This window comes from Thalassophryne amazonica, chromosome 5 (assembly GCF_902500255.1).
Source record: "Thalassophryne amazonica chromosome 5, fThaAma1.1, whole genome shotgun sequence".
Taxonomy (NCBI): Eukaryota; Metazoa; Chordata; class Actinopteri; order Batrachoidiformes; family Batrachoididae; genus Thalassophryne; species Thalassophryne amazonica.
In genome coordinates, this window is record NC_047107.1 from 122,372,472 (window position 1) to 122,393,129 (window position 20,658).

A 20,658-nucleotide genomic window follows, 5' to 3' on the forward strand; every position below is an offset into this window, starting at 1 on the left:
TTTGCTAAAGCTTATAGTTAGGGCTGGATCAGGTGACCCTGAACCATCCCTTAGTTATGCTGCTATAGTCTTAGACTGCTGGGGGGGTTCCCATGATGCACTGAGTGTTTCTTTCTCTTTTTGCGCTCTGTATTTAATCATTAGTGATTGATCTCTGCTCTCTTCCACAGCATGTCTTTTTCCTGGTTCTCTCCCTCAGCCCCAACCAGTCCCAGCAGAAGACTGCCCCTCCCTGAGCCTGGTTCTGCTGGAGGTTTCTTCCTGATAAAAGGGAGTTTTTCCTTCCCACTGTCGCCAAGTGCTTGCTCACAGGGGGTCGTTTTGACCATTGGGGTTTTTCCGTAATTATTGTATGGCCTTGCCTTACAATATAAAGCGCCTTGGGGCAGCTGTTTGTTGTGATTTGGCGCTAGATAAATAAAGTTGATTTGATTTGATTTGATTTGATTTTTAGTTGGTTTCTTCTGTTTGTTCTTATTATGGCAGGCTCTGGCAATATGCTCTACTTTACCACAGGCATGACATTTTTCATGTTTAAACTTGCAATCAGGTGCCAAGTGTTGTCCTTTGCAGCGGTAACACTCTGGCGTAGCTCCCTTGACAGCACCACTCTCATGTGAGCCTTTATTCACACTGAAGCACTTAACCACAGCAGCCGGATTTTGCAGATCATGGGCATGTTTGGTTGCTGTCTCTGATGCCACAGCAATCGCCAAAGCTTTATCAAATGTCAAGTCCGATTCTGCCAAAAGTCGTCTTTGAATCCGGTCATCGTTAACCCCACAGACAATCCTGTCTCTCAGGATCTGCTGCAAGGTGTCATCATAGTTACAGTCCTGTGCCAGCCGGTGTAACTCTGCCACATACTCCATCACTGATTCATTAGGTTTGCGATTTTGGGAATCAAACTTGTACAATTTGTACAATTTCACTTGGCTTTGGATCAAAGTGGTTCTTTAACAGGCGTACCAGTTCGACATATGTCTTGTCCTTCGGCTTGTCTGGGCTGAGAAGGTTCCACATCAAACTATATGTTGATGGCCTGACAACACTTATGAGTATAGCTCTCTGTCTATCTCCATCATCAATCTTATTGGCCAAAAAAAACTGTTCCATTATTTCACAGTACTCTTCCCAGGTTTGATTATTTTGATCAAATGCCGCCAGCACGCCAATGGTCATCATTTCTTCTCTCACCATGCACTCTCCCCCAACCTCAGCCGAGAAACCACGTCACCGACAGTGCTGGTAGCATTAGCATTAGCCTCCGCTAACCCAACCAGGTGCAACACAGCCCGACACCAAGCAGCCTTTATCCTCGTCGCCAAAAAGATGTTGCATCGTGAGATGAACCGAATGTCCACAACATCTGGAAATCAACTGAACTTTACTGAAAAATGGACCGTGGCACGTTACACACACACAAGTACAGCTACTTAACAAGGATGGAGGTAAAGCACTCTGCCATTCAGAAAAAACTCCTTCTTCGCCTGTGTCCTCCGACAGCATGGCATGAACGCCACTTAGTGGACCTGTGAGAGAACTCATCACTTTTATCTACACACAGTTACCCACAGTACTTTAGCAAGTAATTATGGATAATTAAACACAAATAAATGTTAGGATATCACAAGCTCAAAATCAGCTTGTTAATCATTGCAAGTGTACTGGAGACAATACTGGAAGTTATCAGTTAGCTGTAGCTTGCGATAAATTTTTGGGTGGTTTATCGGTTTAGCTTTATAAAAGGTAACTTTTTAGTTAGCTGATTATCTGTTGTTGAAGCTAACTTTTTAGTTAGCTGTGCCCACCACTGAGTGCAGCAGAAATGAGAATATTTAGAATTGAATCTTGCAAATGGTGATACAAGCATCAAATTTAGCACAAATAATCCATAGACATGAACTCTTTTGAAAAATCTGATTGGCCACTTGAATTTTCAATAGGCAGCCAGGTAAAAATTAAAAGATGCTCCAATCATATAGAAAACTACACCACATTATTTGCCTGACCATAAAGATTCAAAAAAGGTATAGTTTGGACAATCTGTGGCTGAATGTTATGGAGGTACAGTACAGGCCAAAAGTTTGGACACACATTCTCATTCAATGCGTTAACTCAAAGATGGACTTTTTTACTTGCTTTTTAATCAAACGTGGGCCCAAATGAGCCAACGCATTTCCACACGAAGAGGTACGAAGCGGATGCACGGAAGACCTACCACTGTGAAGCTAACTGGGGCTGAGCACGACTACGCTCTGAGCATGCAAAGTTTTGAAGAAGACTTTCCAGCGCTCCCGGTAACACCGTCTAAATCACCGGCTATGACAAATAAGGCACATGAGGTGGAGGTGAGCCCTTCTTTGATAAACCAGATGCATGCTCAATTTGAAGCTGTAAAAGCTCTAATTAATACAAGATGTGACTCACTTCAGTGCAATATAACCACCATGGAGGTCAAAATTGAAAGTCTAGTTACTGACTTGATTGTAGCAAATAACAAAGTGGCTGTGTTGGAGGAGAAGGTCGCTCACATGGAGCAGCGTTTGAGGACAGCACTAAGAAGACTGGATGAACAGAAGTCACATTCAAAAAGAATGAACCTGAGACTGATCAACTTACCAGAGTCGGACCAGGAGGACGCGCCTTAGAAAATCATCAACATTTGTCAGCAGGTTGCACCAGAGTTCAAGGTCCTGATAGCTCAAAACGTGGATGATGCCCACCGTCTGGGGCAAAGCGGATGCCTGCCGGTGGCCAGGTCTGCCCCAGAGCGGTCATTATACAGTTTGTCCAGTGCTGCTACAGGGACGCTGTATCGAAAGCAGCTAAAAGGTCTACATATCTGGAACAGCATGAACTGCAATCCAAACAGGACTTCTCCAAAGGGGATCGAGAGCTGAGAGAGAAAGTGTGGCCCCTGGTCCAGAAGGCTCGCACTGATGGAGACACTGCATTGAATAGGAAGAGAAATGGTCATTTTACAGGAAGAGTATGTTAAGAGTGACATTGTGATCTGTAGTGAGAGTAGCGAGCAAGTTGAGTCTAGTCTGGAGAGGTGGAGACATGCTCTGGAGAGCAGGGGAATGAACATCAGTAGGAGCAAGACTGAGTACATGTGTGTTATTGAGAGGGAGCCCAGTGGAATAGTGCAGTTACAAGGAGTAGAAGTGGCAAAAGTAGATGAGTTAAATACTTGGGGTCAGCTATTCAAAGTAATGGAGAGTGTGGTAGAGAGGTGAAGAAGAGAGTGCAGGCAGGGTGGAGTGGGTGGAGAAAGGTGGCAGGAGTGATTTGTGACAGAAGAATATCTGTAAGAGTGAAGGGGAAAGATTACAATACAGTAGTGAGACCAGCTATGTTGCTTAGAGACGGTGGCACTAACAAAAGACAGGAGGCAGAGCTGGAGGTGGCAGAGCTGAAGATGTTGAGATTCTCTTTGGGAGTGACAAGAATGGACAGGATGAGGAATGGACATATCAAAAAGACAACTAAGGTGGGACAGATTAGAGACAAACTCAGAGAGGTGAGATTGAGATGGTTTGGACATGTGCAGAGGAGGGACCCAGGGTATATAGGGAGAAGGATGCTGAGGATGGAGCCACCAGGCAGGAGGAGAAGAAGGAGACCAAAGAGGAGGTTTATGGAGGCGCTGAGAGGGGACATGCAGGTGGTTGGTGTGACGGCCGATTCAGAGGACAGAGTGAGATGGAAACGACTGATCTGCTGTGGCGCCCCCTAATGGGAGCAGCCAAAAGAAGAAGAAGAAGAAAAGTGGGACGTCCTTTCGTCTTCCTGGTTATGACATGCAGCGGTTGTCTGAGAGCAATGTCCCAGGGTTTTTGAGATGACCATAGCTGGTGGATGGTCATGGGAAATAGAGGAGACTGTTTGTGACAGCGAGGCATGCACTCACACCCGTCAACTAGGCCAAGTAGGAGCCCACATTATTGGAGAGAGAGAGCCACTATAGTTATTTCCTTTTCCTCAATTTTTAGTTATATTCTTTTTCTCCAGTTGGCTTTAGTGATTTCTTTTTCTTATTTTTATTGCACAGCCCTTTTGTTTGATGTAGCTGTATATTTTTGGGGAATGTGACCATTTGTGGCTGTGTTTATGCAAAATTGGATTAAAGAGGCCATTTTCTGAGTGCACTGAAAATTTCAGAAAGGAAACAGTTCTGTGTCAGGGATTAGGAGTCAATCAGAGGTGCTGAAAAGGGGAGAATATGGAGAAGGCTTCTGGGGGCTCAGAGAGGACCCTAATACAATTATAATACTGACAAAATAATATGGGGGTGGCCCAGTAAGATTTCTTTTTATGGAGCCCAAAATCCCTGGCGGGTTAGGGTTAGGGTTTGCGCCATGCGGCTCTACCGTGACGCGCAGAATTCCTCCGCACATCTGTCTCAATGTGCCAAAAAAGTGCAGATGTCCACGTCTTCCGCAATTCCTGTGGAAGTCAGACGACCTCCCGGATCAACACAGCGTCCAGTGTGGAAATGAACGGCACATTTCACTGTTACAGGAGTTTTTGTCATGGAAAGAGGAGCGGAGGAATTCCGCGCGTCGCGGTGGAGCCGCATGGCGCAAAGCAATGCCATGATGAAGCCTCATAGGACATGTCCTGGCATGTCCAGCTCATGCACAATTTCTCGGATAGTCACACGACTGAAAAGCCACCGGAAGTCATGAAAGCCGTCCTGTGGGACCAACACGGAGGTGCTTTGGTCCCGCGCCATTCGCGGCTCCATGGCACATCCTTCCACTTCTCTTTCCATGAAAAAACTCCTGTAACAGTGGAATGTGCCATAAAAGTCTTGATGTCCACGTCTTCTGCCATTTTTGTGGAAGTCAGACGACGTCCCGGATCAACAAAGCCTTCACGTTGGAAATGATCTGGTTGTTTCAGCAGGGTGTCAGCTTGTCAATCGGCGCTCGGAGTGTGCCGCGCTCTGTGGGCGGTCTTTAAACCAGCTGGAGCACTCCTTAACCTGTGTAATCCCCATAAAATCGTCCCTGAAAGCCATCTGAATTTTCCGAATGGTGTCCACCTGGAGGTCTCTCACAGTTTCTGGAAAAATTTGATGGAGCAAAGCTCCAAATCATTCAGACATTTATTCGCAATAAAAATCCGACGAGAGGGGTGGACCACTGCTCACACAAAGCCTGCTCACAGGCGAATGACGCAACTGACAGGTGTGAAAAAACTCACACATGCGCACGAAGGTTCAAGCTTGGCTGATGCAATCACACGTGATTCAAATCCATATGGTTTTTGCAAAAAATAAAAAGGTCGGATACTTTTCTAGCAGACCTTGTACCATTTACTTTTCCTCAACACTTTTGTCAGACATGGAAACCAGCAGTACATCAGTCCCGATGGTCACCGAGGAGAAATGTATTGGTCACCTTGTTTCACTCCTCCAATCAAGAGGAGGTGATAACAATGATGGGTAATTAATGAAGTTACTATATGACAGTCTTCACATTGTTACTGTCACCCATTGTAAATGTGCGGCGCATTATGAAAGTGACCAGTACAGATCTCTGTTTCATACATGATAGTAGTTTATTGACAGGATGTCAACTTTTGTAGACTGTTTCTGTCAGGATTTCCTCTGGATCCTGGTTTTAACTGTTTGTTTTTACCAGTGTCATGTGCTAGTTTCTCCACGAGATGGTGCACTCAGTTTTGTTTCACACCTTGCTCAAATGAGTGACTGATTTCTGATAGACTATTTAAACCCGGACTTTCTGTTCTTTAATTGCCAGATTCTTCCAAGAGTCAAGCCAGATACTTGCATGTTACATGTCGTTTGCTGTCTGTTGCCTTGCTTTCTCCATTTTGCCTCGCCAGCTTTTGAAGCTTCATCTATGATCCAGACAGATATCAAGATACCAGGAGGACCAAATGCGATTGCCGTCTTGTGACCATGACAGCGTCTTCCAGCTGCGTGCTCAAAGATGCCAAAGCATTCCTCAGCTTAAGCTCAGGTAAAGCTGGCCTCGCCCTCTGATTCCTGCATTAGAACGAACTGTCTTTTCCTGATGTTCCAGACAATTCCAGTACGGCTGCCAAGTGGACCTGGACCCTGGCACTAACTACCTGCACCGCAACGTCACTTTGGGAACTCCTCGGCTCCTGGCGTGGATCGCATCTTGACTAAATGCCAGTTAAGTTCTCCTTCGTCTCAGTGGGATCCCGTTCTCACTTGTTCCTGTTTGTGACTGTGCTAGGATAAAGAACTATTCCAAGAAAACTTTTAAAGAACAGCATGAACTCTGATATCAAACAGCTGAAGAACCCAGCCCAGCTGTATCAAGTCCTGCTTAACTGGCGCTGCACTACAGCACTTGACCTCTGACTTTTGGATACAACTTTATGACTATGAACAATTGGTGAATAGTGAACTGTTTTTCTTAAGAAGATAACTTTATTTCATGAACTCTGAAACAACCTGAAACAACTCTGAAACAACCATTTTATGAACTTTGACTGCTAAAGCGTTATGAATTCATTCACTCATCCTGTGTGTCTTTATTCCCATAGTTCCCGGTTTCAGAGGCAAGCGTTCCACCTGGTCCTGGTCCTTGAACCCTTAGTTTACGTTCTCCTTCAAGACTGGCTCAGAATCCTGCAGCACCCAGATTTCCACCGGTATGAGTGGGCTGACTCTCACCTCAGCAGGCCACCTTTATTTCATTGTTTAGTATTAATAAGTCTCCTTTTGTTCATATTTCGTCCTGTTTCTTGCTCCCTTGCATTTAAGTCGATCGCCAAGTACCAGTCCGGTCCCGTCTGAACCCCTAACCGTAACAGTTTCAGTGTTATTATTTATTTATTTACTGAATTATAAATTTTTTGATGCAATCCATGCTTCAGTTTTTTTTCACACTATTATACGAGGTCTGTTAGTAAAGTATCGGACCTTTTTATTTTTTGCAAACACCTGATGGATTTGAATCAAGTGTGCTTGCATGAGCAAACCTTGAGTGTGATCGGGGTACCACAACCAGGCACCACGCCCTACGTGGCTTCCTCCGCCTAATCACACTGTGAAAGCCATCATCCACAGCCGGTGTTTTTAGACTGATGCTAATGGGCACGCTGGCCCAACACTATCCTCATCTAGAGTGCCCATAACATCTATCTCCACAGAGCTAAGAAGCAGTTCTAGCTTCCGGACACAGCTCTCTAAAAGAGCCACACTATCTTCCAGCATCACGCAGAATTTACATAAAGTGTAAAGTAGTGTACTTTGTGCACCAGAAAATTCAAGAGTATAGCCAAGCAAGCACGAGCTTGCTTGGCTATACTCACACAGGAGTAAATTAATGAGCTAAAATTCACAGCAGTTACACTGAAAAGTGACAGAAGTATTAGACTGGTAGGAAAAAAAAACCCCTCCTAACGCCGCATTCACACCGGCGTGATCAGACACTACAAATTTGTGGGGGTTGCGTGGTGACGGACGCGCCACCATCGCCCAGTGTGTCGCTCTGCTTTTGCTGCGAAAATTCGCCCCGGTGCGTCATCAAATAGGAGGAGCTTCCATTCCGCTCGCCGGCTCCGGTTGTCAGTCAAGTTGTTGTGGAAAGCTGACAAACGTCATGAGATGTTCCAAATTCAGGGAGTATCACTATTTGCTGCAGGAGCTGCATCTGGATGACGGCTGCTTTCAGTGGTCCTTCCGCCTCTGTGGGACCCAGTTTGAGGACCTCCTGTCCCGTTCACGCGCACACATGTAATCAATTAAAAAAAAAAAAGAAACTCTGCTGCCTGTTGTGGGGCTGCTCCTCGCTCTTCCCCCAAAAACTCTGTCATAATTGTGTTTAGAAACCAGTCACCATTTGTTTCATTATACATCTGTGTAGTTAATTAATAAAATATTCTCCACAGATGATTCGCTCGCGCGCGCACGTAAAAAAGAAAAAAGAAAGAAACTCCACTCCCCCTCTTGTGGGGCTGCTGCTCGCTCCAAAAACTCTGTCATAATTGTGTTACAAACCAGTCACCATTTGCTTTATTATACATCTGTGTAGTTCATAAATAAAATAATCTCCACAGATGATTTGCTCGCGCGCACATAAAAAAAAAAAAAAAAAACTCCGCTGCTTGCTGTGGGTCTGCTCCTCGGTCTTCCCCAAAAAAACTCATCTCATCTCTGCTCGCTCCAAAAACTCTGTCATAATTGTGTTTAGAAACCAGTCACCATTTGTTTTATTATACATCTGTGTAGTTAATAAGTAAAATAATCTCCATGGACGATTCACTCGCACGCACATAAAAGAAAAAGAAAAAGAAACTCCACTCCCACTGCTGCGGGGCTGCTGCTCGCTCCAAAAACTCTGTCATAATTGTGAAATAAAGGACAAAAGAGACATAAGTCCTGCTCACAGGCTGCTACCAGATACAGGACATGTTCACGTCTTCAGTCAAACTCCAGACATCTCCACGTCACTACATATTCAGTCCCTGATTGTTCATCGCGGTGCAAAGAGACAAAAAAGTTCAGATTTTTCAACTTGGGGAGGAGGGCAACGCGAAGTGATGCGACGCAATATCGTGCCACAAACGCACCAATCGCTCAAAATCGCTTTACTCGCGTTGCTTCATTCGCATCCATCACGTCACGCTGCATGACTTGGCGCCAAAATGCGTCCTTACATAGGGATTACATGGCAACCTGTCGCTGCTGTTGCTCGCGTCGCGCCCAGTGTGACTGCAGCATAAGAGTAAACCAACACAAGAGTAAAGTAATGAGCTAAAATTCACATCAGTTACACTGAAAAACAAACAGAAGTATTAAAGAAACGGGGGGGGGGGGGGGGTGGATTGACCTAGCTAATGCAAGCTAACTGCTAGCAAAAATGCTAGCCACTCCTAAGATTTACAATAATTAATTAAAATAATGACCTAAAATTCACAGCAGTTACACCGAAAAACTAACAGAAGTATTAGACTGGTAAAAACAGGGGGGCGGGGGGCGGTTGACCTAGTTAACGCAAGCTAACCGCTAGCGATTCACAACAGGATTGTTGTTGTGTGTTGGGGGGGTTTGGCTGGACATTTTGGTGTTCTTTTCTTTTCTTTGCTCTCCAGGTGGTATGCAAACTGATTTATTGTCTGTGGAGAAGGTGCTGGCAGAAGAGTCCTTCACCCTCATCAATGTGATATGCAGCACCTGTGGATGATGCTCACGTGCAACCTTAAAGACTTTCAGCTGAAGCAGATAATGAGATGGCGTTCTGCATTTAAGCCATGCGTGATTCAAGCAGAATTGCCGGGAACTCGACCTTGTGATGTTCGTTTGTGAGACGCTGAGGACCACGCCTGGGTTTGACACATCGTGCCTGTGAAGGAGGACGGGTGAGGGACACATGCTGTCAGCACACATCAGAGGTGATTTGATTGTCTGAATAATTGTTAACAGTAATTTGGTATTTTGTTACGCAGTATATGTGAATATTGATGAGAGTTGTGCAGCTTGCTTCTCACGGCTGTGGCGTGCGGACAGATGATCCTCCACCTGTTGTGAGAAGCTGCTCATTTACATAAAGCTTAAATTCAGACCTGAATGTGTTGCTGATAGTGTGTGCCTTTGAAGGATATTAGTTGTAGCTGCTGACTTACCTCACCTTTTCTATCCTTCACAGAGTGGGTTTGTCGTGTCTACCTGGGGGGTGTTTGGCAGTGAATGTGGGTCCAGAGGCGCCGGGCTTCGATCCCTTTGGGCGCTGGAGAGCGCGCCGTCCTTCACTCCGCCAGACAGACGCGTTTTATGTTTGTACACCGAGTATTGCACAAAAGGGGGAAAATAAATTGTTTCGTTATTGGAACCGCTTTCTGGTTATTTTAGCGCTGGGTTCAGTCAGACGCAGGTCCGCTCCTCAACCCGCGTCGACACAACAATTGTAGTTAAAAAAGATTCAGATTAGATACGCTTAAAAATCAAAAGAAGTGTTAAGCAGAAATAAAAGAAACGTATACAACTGTGTAAAGATTGTAAGAGCATCACAACAACAAACAATCCGTCGGAAGCAAGTTGCTCCCTCCAAAGATTTTCTATTGGATTCAGGTCTGGAGTACTGGCTCAGCCACTCCAGGACCTTGAAATGCTTCTTACGGAGCCCCTCCTTAGTTGCCCTGGCTGTGTGTTTGGGGTCATTGTCATGCTGGAAGACCCAGCCATGACCCATCTTCAATGCTCTTACTGAGGGAAGGAGGTTGTTTGCCATAATCTCACACTACATGACCCCATCCATCCTCCCTTCAATACGGGCAGTCGTCCTATCCCCTTTGCAGAAAAGCACCCCAAAATTTATGTTTCCACCCCATACTTACGGTTTGGACGGTGTTCTTGGGGTTGTACATCCTTCTTCTTCCTCCAAACATGGCGAGTGGAGTTGATAACACAAAGCTCTATTCTGGTCTCATCTGACCACATGACCTCCCATGCCTCCTCTGGATCATCCAGATGGTCACTGGTGAACTTCAAACGGGCCTGGACATGTGCTGACTTGAGCAGGGGGACCTTGTGTGCCCTGCAGGATTTTAAATCATGATGTCGTAGTGTATTACTAATGGTAATCTTTGCGACTGTCGTCCCAGCTCTCTTCAGGTCATTGACTAGGTCCTCCTGTGTAGTTCTGGACTGAGTCCTGGCCTTTCTCAGAATCATCCTTACTCTGCAAGGCGAGATCTTACGTGGAGCCCCAAACCGAGGAAGACTGACAGTCATCTTGTGTTTCTTCCATTTTCTAATAACAGTTGTTGTCTTCTCACCAAGCTGCTTGCCTGTTGTCCTGTAGTCCATCCCAGCCTTGTGCAGGTCTACAAGAGTATGATTCACTGAGTGTGTGCACAGGTGTCTTTTATACAGGTAATGAATTCAAACAGGTGCAATTTATACAGGTAAAGAGTGCAGAATGGGAGGGCTTAAAGAAAAACTAACAGGTCTGTGAGAGACAGGATTCTTGCTGGTTGGTAGGTGACCAAATACTTATTTCATGCAAACTAATTATTTAAAAATCATACAATGTGATTTTCTGGATTTTTTTTTTTTTTTTTTTTTTTTTAGATTCTGTGTAGCTATGCTAAAAATTCCAGACCTCTCCATTCTTTGTAGGTGGAAAAACCTCAAAATCAACAGTGTATCAAATACTTATTTTCCCACTGTATTTTAAAGTCACCATCAAGAAGACCTACCAGTGGCTAGACAAGGCCGGCCTAAAGGACAACCCAGGAACAAGCCCTAAACAGCAGATTCATCGAGGCAAGAGTCTACCACAGCCGTCACAATCCAACTTGCAGCCTGTGCAGATGTGCCCCACAGACAGTCCAGCACATGGTAGCAAGATGTAAGCTGGAACAGTGTACACTGAGAGGCACAACCAAGTGTGGTGAATTGTGTACAGGAACATCTGTGCCTCATATGGATTACAAGTACCTAAGGCCTGATGGGTTTTAAAGTCATATTTATAGGCAGCCGTGTGTGTGTGTGTGTGTGTGTGTGTTTGTTTGTAATTGTAACTGAATTCTGTTGCCCTGAAAATGTGTATTTAGCCACCAGAATCAACATCCTGGGTCATCGACCTCAGATATTGGAGAAAACTCCCATTTTAAGACACCATTTTTACAAATCCAAGATGGCCACTATGTTGGCTTCCAGGAAATTGGACTCATCCATTATCTGACTGGATATAGTATGCACTTTCCAAAAATGTATAGTTTTACTAATCTCCAAAAAATTCCAAAGAAATTGCAGCAGAAAACTGACTACAGGGCTTTTTGACAGCTGGTACAATGTAATTCATATGTTCAGGAGTAATGTACTTTCAAATTTGGGTATGCAATGATTCTTAAAGAATTAGCCGTCCCCACAGATGTCAGTGGTTGTTCAATTTCTCTACCATTTGGACTTCTTGCATCCAGTCAGGACAGTCGAGGAAACGACAGACACCAGAGCTGGGAGCTGGGCGGAGGTGTTACCACCAGATGGACTGATAAACACGTGGTCCAAAACGGAAACAATCAGACCCTATCAGAGGTGAGACGTCAGAGGCGGGGCGTGCCACACAGTTTCAGATGACAAACACAAAAGCTCACGTTCACACACAGAGACACGTTGGGCCCCAGCAGCTGACGTCATCAACTGGAGTCAGGTGTTTTCCTGAGTTGATCACGTAGGCTGCAGATTCCTGCAGCAGATGGCTGCATGTTACAACACGAGTAAAAGAGGAAGCACAGAGCGTTCCCCGCTGCTCGTTATCATTGAAACAAATACTAAAGACTTCCCATTTCACCAGATTCCCTAAATGTTTGACCTCCACTGATACAGGCCAGATTGATTCCTCCTGCCCTTATGTAAATATTCAATTAAGCCTGAGGCAGCCTCTCGTCAAACTACTGCTGGCTGAGGTTCTTGCCCTCCATGGCTATTTTTAGACAACCTCTACTCTCATCGTACGCAAGAGGTCAGCCAGCGTCTGACTTGTTTTCTGTCTGAAATGTGTCAGTACACGTCATGAAGTCAGTCAAAACGTAGTCTAAATACTTGCGTTATTATTTGTTTGTTTGTTTGTTTGTTTGATAGTGAGCTAAAACCGGTGGTGAGCACAATCCAGCTACATTAGCAAAGCTATGTTTTTCATTCGGTGTTTCAGCTTTTTCCATAATGCCCCTGGCGGTCGCCTGCGCTTCCCAGAATGCACCGCGGTGCCAGCAGAGTTCTGCTGTCTCACAGCGCATGTAAACCATCGCAAAGTGAGGTTGTGGATGGCGTTAATTTAACGAGGTCATGGGCGATTATGATGATTATACACTATCCAAAGTTGAGACCGTTATCTAGAGGAGGTGTAGCACCTGTGATGGACTTCTGCTGTGCCCCAATATTGTCATTTTGTCCAGACTTCACGAGATGTGCTGAGCTCCTGACACCGGAACTCTGCTGAAACTGAACTCTCGCGTGAGTCACGGACCGCCAGACGGCATGAGATTCACAACTGCGAAACACCAAATTGACAGATGAGGTTTTCATCTTTGAAAACTATTAGCAGACCAGTTATCTTCCACTTAATTTAGTTCTGCTAACTTTAACACAGCCAACATTGTAAAAATAGTTTCACAGTCAAAAATGTTCATGAACTGTTGTGTGGGCCGCCAGAAGAGGAGGTACTGCTGGCCCACCACCAGAGGGCGCCCTGCCTGAAGTGCGGGCTTCAGGCACGAGAGGGCGCTGCCGCCACGGACACAGCCGGGGGTGACAGCTGTCACCCATCTACGCTTCATCATACTACTCCATAAAACCCGGACGTCATCTCCACCTCATTGCCGAGATATCATCTACCTGTGAAGGTAATTCTCTGCTAAACTGAAAACACTGACTAATAGTCTGAACTTCTTTGCAGCTGTTTTCCTGTAAGTGTTTCCTTATCTGTGGGATTGGCGTTGGTGTGATCAGCGACGGCTTCGCTTCACACTCCAACCAGATAAGTGGTTAACAGGAGCTGCACGAGTGTGTGATTAGAGGTGGAGGTGACTTTCCACCTTCTGACTGTTTTTGTTACTGGGTGTGCACACACCCACATCTCACTGTTTGTGCTCCTCACCAGCAGTACCAGATCCGACAGTCGGGGACGGGGATCACCTGGGAATTCGGGACTTGGCGGCTCCAGTATTCACCAGGTTCGGTGGCGGCGGAAATCGTGTGGTTCCGGCTCTTCTCAGGACAGACGTCTTCTATCCTCGAGCCTGCCCACACGTCACCTTTGTGTATTGACTGCTATCATATTCTGAGATTGTCTGTATAGTCATTGTGCACATTCACAACATTAAATTGTTACCTTTTGGCTCATCTATTGACCGTTCATTTGCGCCCCCTGTTGTGGGTCCATGTCACTACACTTTCCCCAACATGAACAATTTTTTAAAGAGGTTGTGTTGTTTGTTTGTTTGTTTGATACTGAGCTGAAAAGAGTGGTGGGCACAGTCCAGCTACTCATCTTACAGCTAATTAGCAAAGCTATGTTTTTCATTAGCAGATTAGCATTTCATCTTTGAAAACCATTAGCAGGCCAGTTAGCTTCTACTAAATTTAATACTGCTAATGTTACGACAGCTAACATTTTAAAAATAAAGTGTAACAGTCAAAAATGTTCGTAAACATATTTTGCATGGTTGCATTATTGTTTGTTTGATAGGGAGCTAAAGCCAGTGGTGGGCACAGTCCAGCTACTCAGCTGACACCAGCAAAGCTAAGTTTTTCATTCACAGATTAGCTTTTCATCTTTAAAAACCATTAGCAGAGCACTTAGCTTCCACTAAATTTAGTTCTGCTAACTTTAACACAACCAACATTTAAAAAATAATGTTTCACAGTCAAAAATGTTCATGAACAAATTTTTTAAGAGGTTGTCTAACACTTTAACAGTCAAAATGTTTGTAACTGTTACATGGTTGTGTTATTGTTTGTTTGATAGCTAAAACCAGTGGTGGGCACAGTCCAGCTACTCATTAGCAAAGCTAAGTTTTTCATTCACAGATTAGCTTTTCATCTTTAAAAACCATTAGCAGACCAGTTAGCTTCCACTAAATTTAGTTATGCTAACTTTAACAACTTTAACACACTTTAACACAGCCAACATTCTAAAAAATAAAGTTTAACAGTCAAAATGTTTGTGACCATATTTTAAGACGTTGTGTTTCCTGTGGCATACCCGTCACTGGGTAGGAACCATTTGCCACTGACCACAGTGTCTGGCAACTTGCCGTCCACAAGGGGGTCAGGACCTTTGAAGAGCGCACGTGCAGGACCTGAATCAAAAGCACCACGCCCACAAAGAGAGAAGACCTGACCCAACAGATGCTGTTGTCTGCCCGAAGTGTGGATGCATCTGTGCGTCTACTTTTGGGCTGCGTTCTCACCTTCGGCATCACTGACGTCTTTGTCGATTCGATGGACTTCCATAATGATGATGACTGAACTGAAAACAGTGGGCACAGTACAGCTACTCAGCTGACAGCTAATTAGCAACGCTAAGTTTTTCATTAGCAGATTAGCTTTTCAGCTTGAAAACCATTAGCAGGCCAGTTAGCCGACACTGAATTTAATTCTGCTAAGTTTAAGACAGCCAACATTTATGTTCATGTATCCACCCAGTTGTAAAAAGTTTGATTTGGACTAAAAATTGTTACATTTAGTTTGTCCAATGGCCTCAGAAAAATGGGGGATGGTGTATAAAAAATGGTTGTGATTCCCAAAATCTTGATATGACATTTTTTATTAAAACACATCCATCCATCCATTTTCTTCCGCTTTATCCGGAGTCAGGTCGCAGGGGCAGCAGCTCAAGCAAAGTCGTCCAGACCTCCCGATCCACACACACCTCCCCCAGCTCCTCCGGGGGAACCCCGAGGCGTTCCCAAGCCAGCCGAGAGACGTAGTCCCTCCAGCGTGTCCTGGGTCTTCCCCGGGGCCTCCTCCCGATGGGACGTGCCCGGAACGCCTCTCCAGCGAGGCGTCCAGGGGGCATCCAAAAAAGATGCCCAAGCCACCTCAACTGGCTACTTTTGACGTGGAGGAGCAGCGGCTCGACTCCGAGCTCCTCCCCCTATCTCTAAGGGAGCACCCAGCCACCCTGCGGAGGAAACTCATCTCGGCCGCTTGTACTCGCAATCTCGTTCTTTCGGTCATGAGCCAAATCTCATGACCATAGGTGAGGGTCGGAACGTAGCTTGATCGGTAAATCGAGAGCTTTGCCCCCCTACTCAGCTCTCTCTTCACCATGACGGTCCGATACAGCGACTGCATCACTGCAGATGCTGCACCGATCCGTCTATCGATCTCACGCTCCATCCGTCCCTCACTCGTGAACAAGACCCCGAGATACTTAAACTCCTCCACTTGAGGCAAGGACACTCCACCGACCTGAAGGGGGCAAAGCACCTTTTTCCGGTCGAGAACCATGGCCTCGGATTTGTCTACAAGAGCAAAGTCTACAAGAACATTTCTGCTCCATCATGGTGGTGTACAGATGCAGAATTATTCTGATTGTGTCACTGTCTGAATACTTATGGACCCGACTGCACCTTACCAATATGGCAGCAGCTTTGACACATTCATCACAGCTAACCTTTGACATTGACCTGAACATTAAAAACTGTGCAATTTCAAAACATTTTGCAGTGACTTAAGGCTGCACTGTGCAGGGTTTAGTGTCATCTAGTGATGAGGTTGCAGATTACTTGCTCCCTTGCTGTCTCTTGTGATCAGTAATGTGCATGATACTTCTTTTTCTTCTGGTCACACTGCAGAATGTAAAAAATTAAGTATAACCCTTTTTGTTTGACTGTATCAACATGATGGCACAACATGGCGGCCTCCATAAGGGGGAGCCGCTCTCATGGAGATATTCAGGGCTCATTCTCAACTTATGAAAGCATAAATTCATTGTTGCGGGTAATTATAAACATTAATGTATACATGGTTGCTGTATATGCTGTATTCCATTTCTGGTAACAAATGCCCCTAAATCCTAAAGACTGTAGCTTCACGTTAAACCAGGGGAATCACAAAAGAAATGTTTACACATTTCGGACTCTGAAGCATTTTATTACAACCTCAGTGAGAGTGTCAGTAACACAGCAGGAACACCACAATACTTTTTCTGATTTGAGTCCATACAGAAAACTCCAGTTCATATTCTCAAACAGGTTTTCCATCACAGCCATTTGCATCTGCAAGCTGCAAGCTGTGGATGGTCTGCACCGCAGACCATCCATTGTGTTCATTAGCACTCCGTTTCCCATGCTTCTCTGTTTGTGTGTCATGCATGACCTTTGACCCGCAGGCTGATACTGTCGGACTGAATGATATGAATGTCAGCTATGTGTCACATCGGGAATCTTTGCTAAAACTGTAACACAGCACAAATACAACGTTCTCGAAGGGTACCGATCAAAATCAATTCTTCAGTGATGGAATCTGTTTTTTAATGGAGGTTCTTTTCAGTTATAATTTATAATTTGGTGCTGTTACTTTTACTTAAAACAAAATCATGTTGTTAATATCAAACCTGTTCTACAATACATCCATCATCTCAGAAAATGTACATTTATATATTTCCACTCTTTAAAAAAAAAAAAAAATCAATAAATTAGAACAATAAATACTCTCTTAATTGACATAAGCAGCAGAGGTATCAAAGGAGTTACAAGAAAAGAAAATAAGGGTATTTCCTTCAGGTGTCCGTACTCAGAATGGTCCATCAACAGGGTCATTTTTAAAAATAGGAGTTAATAACTGATGAGTTTGAGATATGTTCAGTCACAGAGGTGAGTGTTTGAAGATTGTCAGGGAACAACCTTTGCCCTTCGCGTGCAGTTCTGTGACCACCTCAGAAATGGCACACAACAGCATCCAGTGGTGATGTATGTGTTCCCAACCCCCCAACACCTTTTATCGCAGTGGTTTTAGGGGGAGTGGAAAAGAGGCATGTGAAGTGGGGAAACAGGGTTGGAACAGATAACCCTGCCACTGGGACCCCCGACAGAGCACCTACCTATCAGGGGCTGCAGGAGGTGAGCCTGGAGAGTTCACGTCTTGTCAGTTTGCCTCAGGGGGGGTTGTATCGCAGCACCAGGACACGTGAAGTACTGATTGGTCTTTGCATCAAGTGGAAAATCCAGAGATAAGCAGAGAAAAAAAAACAAGGAAGGGTGGGACAAAATGGCCCCAAAGTTCTCACAGGCAGAAACAATCTATAAGAGGTGATTGGATCCAAGCTGAGTTATTTGCCACTCTGAAACCCACTAGTGTCTGTGCTTATTACCGGATTCCATCGTGTGATGCAGATCAGAGTCTGGGACTCCAGTCTATCACGGGTTATTCCCCCATGCTTGACCGGAAATTGAACCCAGCCCAACTCCTATCCCACTGAGCTACCTGCTCTGCAATACACAGATAAACATAAAAATACACATTCATGGGTGAGAATGTGAAAAAAAGGTTGACAATTCTTATAGTCCACAAAGTCAGTGAACCCACAAAAATCAATTCCTCTTCCATTTCGTTATTGTCACTTTTGACAATCCAATCTCACAGTCAAAAGAAGTGTTCCACGGCCTTCAGTCTTACTGATATGAGGCCACAAATATCGGCTGTACTTTGCGTTGCCGTCTGAGCAATAACACCTGATACTAATGACTTTGCCTGTGTGGGTCCAACTCTTTTTGTCCTCTGGTTTATAGACCGAACTCACTTGAAGCCTACGTGATTTCAAAAACAGTGAATGTGTCATTCAAGTCCATTACAGAGACTCACTCCGGGTTCTGTTTGTTTTAAATAGACCTGCTGCAGAGAACGGGCCTGTTCCCTTTATCAGCTTATTGTTGCTTGTGTGTGTCAGTCTTTTTCTTATTATAAGACATTCCTAAGAGATAATATCTCTGGAAACATGGACTATCTGCAGCCACACTCAGCCACCACCATGCCTTCATACTTGTACTTGTAGGTGACAATGCCCATGTCATCCAGGTAAAGAAGGGAGATTGGATCCAACTTGGTTGGCACACAGCATGCGCGTGCCACCTTCTGTGGATTGTGTATGTTGACCAAGGTCTGGACAATGGCGTGCTTGGTGGGTGTGACATGCTTTGTCAGTGGGAAAGAACAAATCCCAGAGCACTCAAAGGCATCATAACCATTGGGCGCCAAGATCCAACTGTCCCAACCGATATCTTTGAACTCTACAAACAAGGACTGTTTCCTGCAGTGGTTGCCCCTGGCATTGCGCCGGATGCGTGAAGCAGTGTCGTAGATCAAATTGGAACGCATCTGCATGAGTGCCTCTTCATCTGGCTCCTCATCTTTATCCTCTCCATCCTCCCTGTTCCCCCACAGCCCATTCAGCTCCAAGCCAAAGTTGTCCCGGTAAATCATGTTTGATGTCTCATGGTCAATCATCTCGTTTAGCTCGCGCTTGTCACCACGATGATCACTGCTTTGGTCATTAGAGAAAACAATCAGGAGAGGTTTGTGTTTATCTTGATTGTTAGTGTCGATCTTCATGTCCTGAAGTGGAGCCTTGTCTCCACTGTCCTCCATCATACTGTGAGCACTGTTATCGTTAGACATGCTGGCAATGTGCACTTCTAACCGGTGGGTGGTGTCACCGCCAAGCCTGCTCCAGCGTTGGACAGCAGTAGTGAGATCATAGGCCTCCCAGCTGTTGTTTATTCCAAAAACCTGCCGTGAAGCTAATTCCACCAGTTCAGTCCTGTGTCCTACCGTGCCCATGAACACATCTCCTCTTTCTGTCTTTATCATGGTGTCATGCCCATCGTACAATTCCACTTCATAGATGGTCACCTTACGGTCGACACCAGCATAGAAGTGCCGATCATTCTGGATGAGGGTGTAGAGGCGGAGCTCAGCGGCTGTGATACGTTCATGGTGGGGGACAGACACGTTAAAGAGGAGTGGGTGGCACCGTTCTCCCCCAACACTGAGTGCACTCTGAGATGAGTCTGTGGAGGACAAAGTATGGTCCAAGTCATGCTCTTCTAAAATCCTTCATGCAGGAAATGTTCAATAATTTAATGTCTCATTAGCTTTTAAGTTACATTCAGAAAAATTCCCACATTTTTTAAATGACGTGACAATTTCAACATGGGTTTACATTAAATATATGGTGTGAACTCACAAAGAAGCATCAGATCAAGGGGTTTAATTAGCTGGATCAACAGGGTGACCTCAAATCAAGCAGTGATGTTGTACCTTCATTTTTGAAGCTGCGGACGATGCTGGCGGTGGGCATGGCGCTGTGGTCACTGGCAAAGCGGTTGTAGAGCTCCATCATGTACTCCGGCGGCTCCGCTCGTGTGCTTCCAGGAGTCAGTGAAGCAGGACCCAAACCAGACAAGTTGAACGTGTGGAGAAACTGTTCCTTCAGGCTGTCCAGCAGGCCCTGCATGTCCACGCTGTCCTTCTGCAGCAGCGATAGATTCTCCTCCTCTCCGAGTCCAGCAACCAGCTCTGAAGCCGGCCGATGCTTCTGATGGGGGTTGGAGATGGGTTTGCTCTCTCCACAGCGGGGCCTCTGGAGCAACACGATGGAAAAGAGCAGGAATAAAGTCTTGGAGCTGCAGGTGTTCCCCAATTTAGACAACAAAATGTTCGCCATGAGAAAAACAATCTGCAGGAGTTGAGTTTTTTTTCTTTTTTTTCAATCTGATGGTGATGCAACAGAGAGATAAAATGATGACTTAATCCAACTCTATGTTGGGAAAGTCCTGGTTCCCGGGTAGGATCTGGGTAGTCATGCTGATCCTCATGCTCCTCTCCAGACTGATTCCTGATCCTGTGTGTGGTCCGTTGAGGAGATAATGTGTGCTCTTCTCAGACCGGGCAGCATTTATTCTCTTGCACACCTTGTGATGTCCTCCACGGCAGAACTGCAGTTCGGTGTTAGGGTGGCCGAGGGTCGGCTTGTGGCTCTGGACCATCTGAGTCCTCTGGTCTCTCTGTGCGCTCTGTTTTCTCTTCCCAGCTTGCACTCTGCTTCTGGCCCTTATCTGTGATATGGTGGTCCCTGCATTTGTCAGTGTGTACGATGTCTTTGTGTGTGCTTGTGCGTGCGTGCGGGCGTGTGTTAT

General features: G+C 45.3%; 1 protein-coding gene across 1 annotated transcript; it reads right to left on the bottom strand.

The window, feature by feature from the left end:
* Window positions 1-18,463: 18,463 nt before the first annotated feature.
* On the bottom strand, window positions 18,464-20,186 carry bmp10 (bone morphogenetic protein 10). The gene is made up of 2 exons (XM_034169516.1): window positions 19,781-20,186; window positions 18,464-19,530 (listed from the first exon to the last, which is right to left on the bottom strand). Exons 1-2 carry the CDS (start codon window positions 20,184-20,186, stop codon window positions 18,464-18,466), a joined length of 1,473 nt encoding a protein of 490 aa, XP_034025407.1.
* Window positions 20,187-20,658: the final 472 nt, after the last annotated feature.

Bases quoted from the DNA above. Each gene is read 5' to 3' on its own strand.
- bmp10 (XM_034169516.1), bottom strand. From the start codon at position 20,186: ATGGCGAACATTTTGTTGTCTAAATTGGGGAACACCTGCAGCTCCAAG. The intron at 19,531-19,780 runs GTACAACATCAC...TGTCCTCCACAG, and splicing joins CCGCAGCTTCAAAAATGAAG to ACTCATCTCAGAGTGCACTC.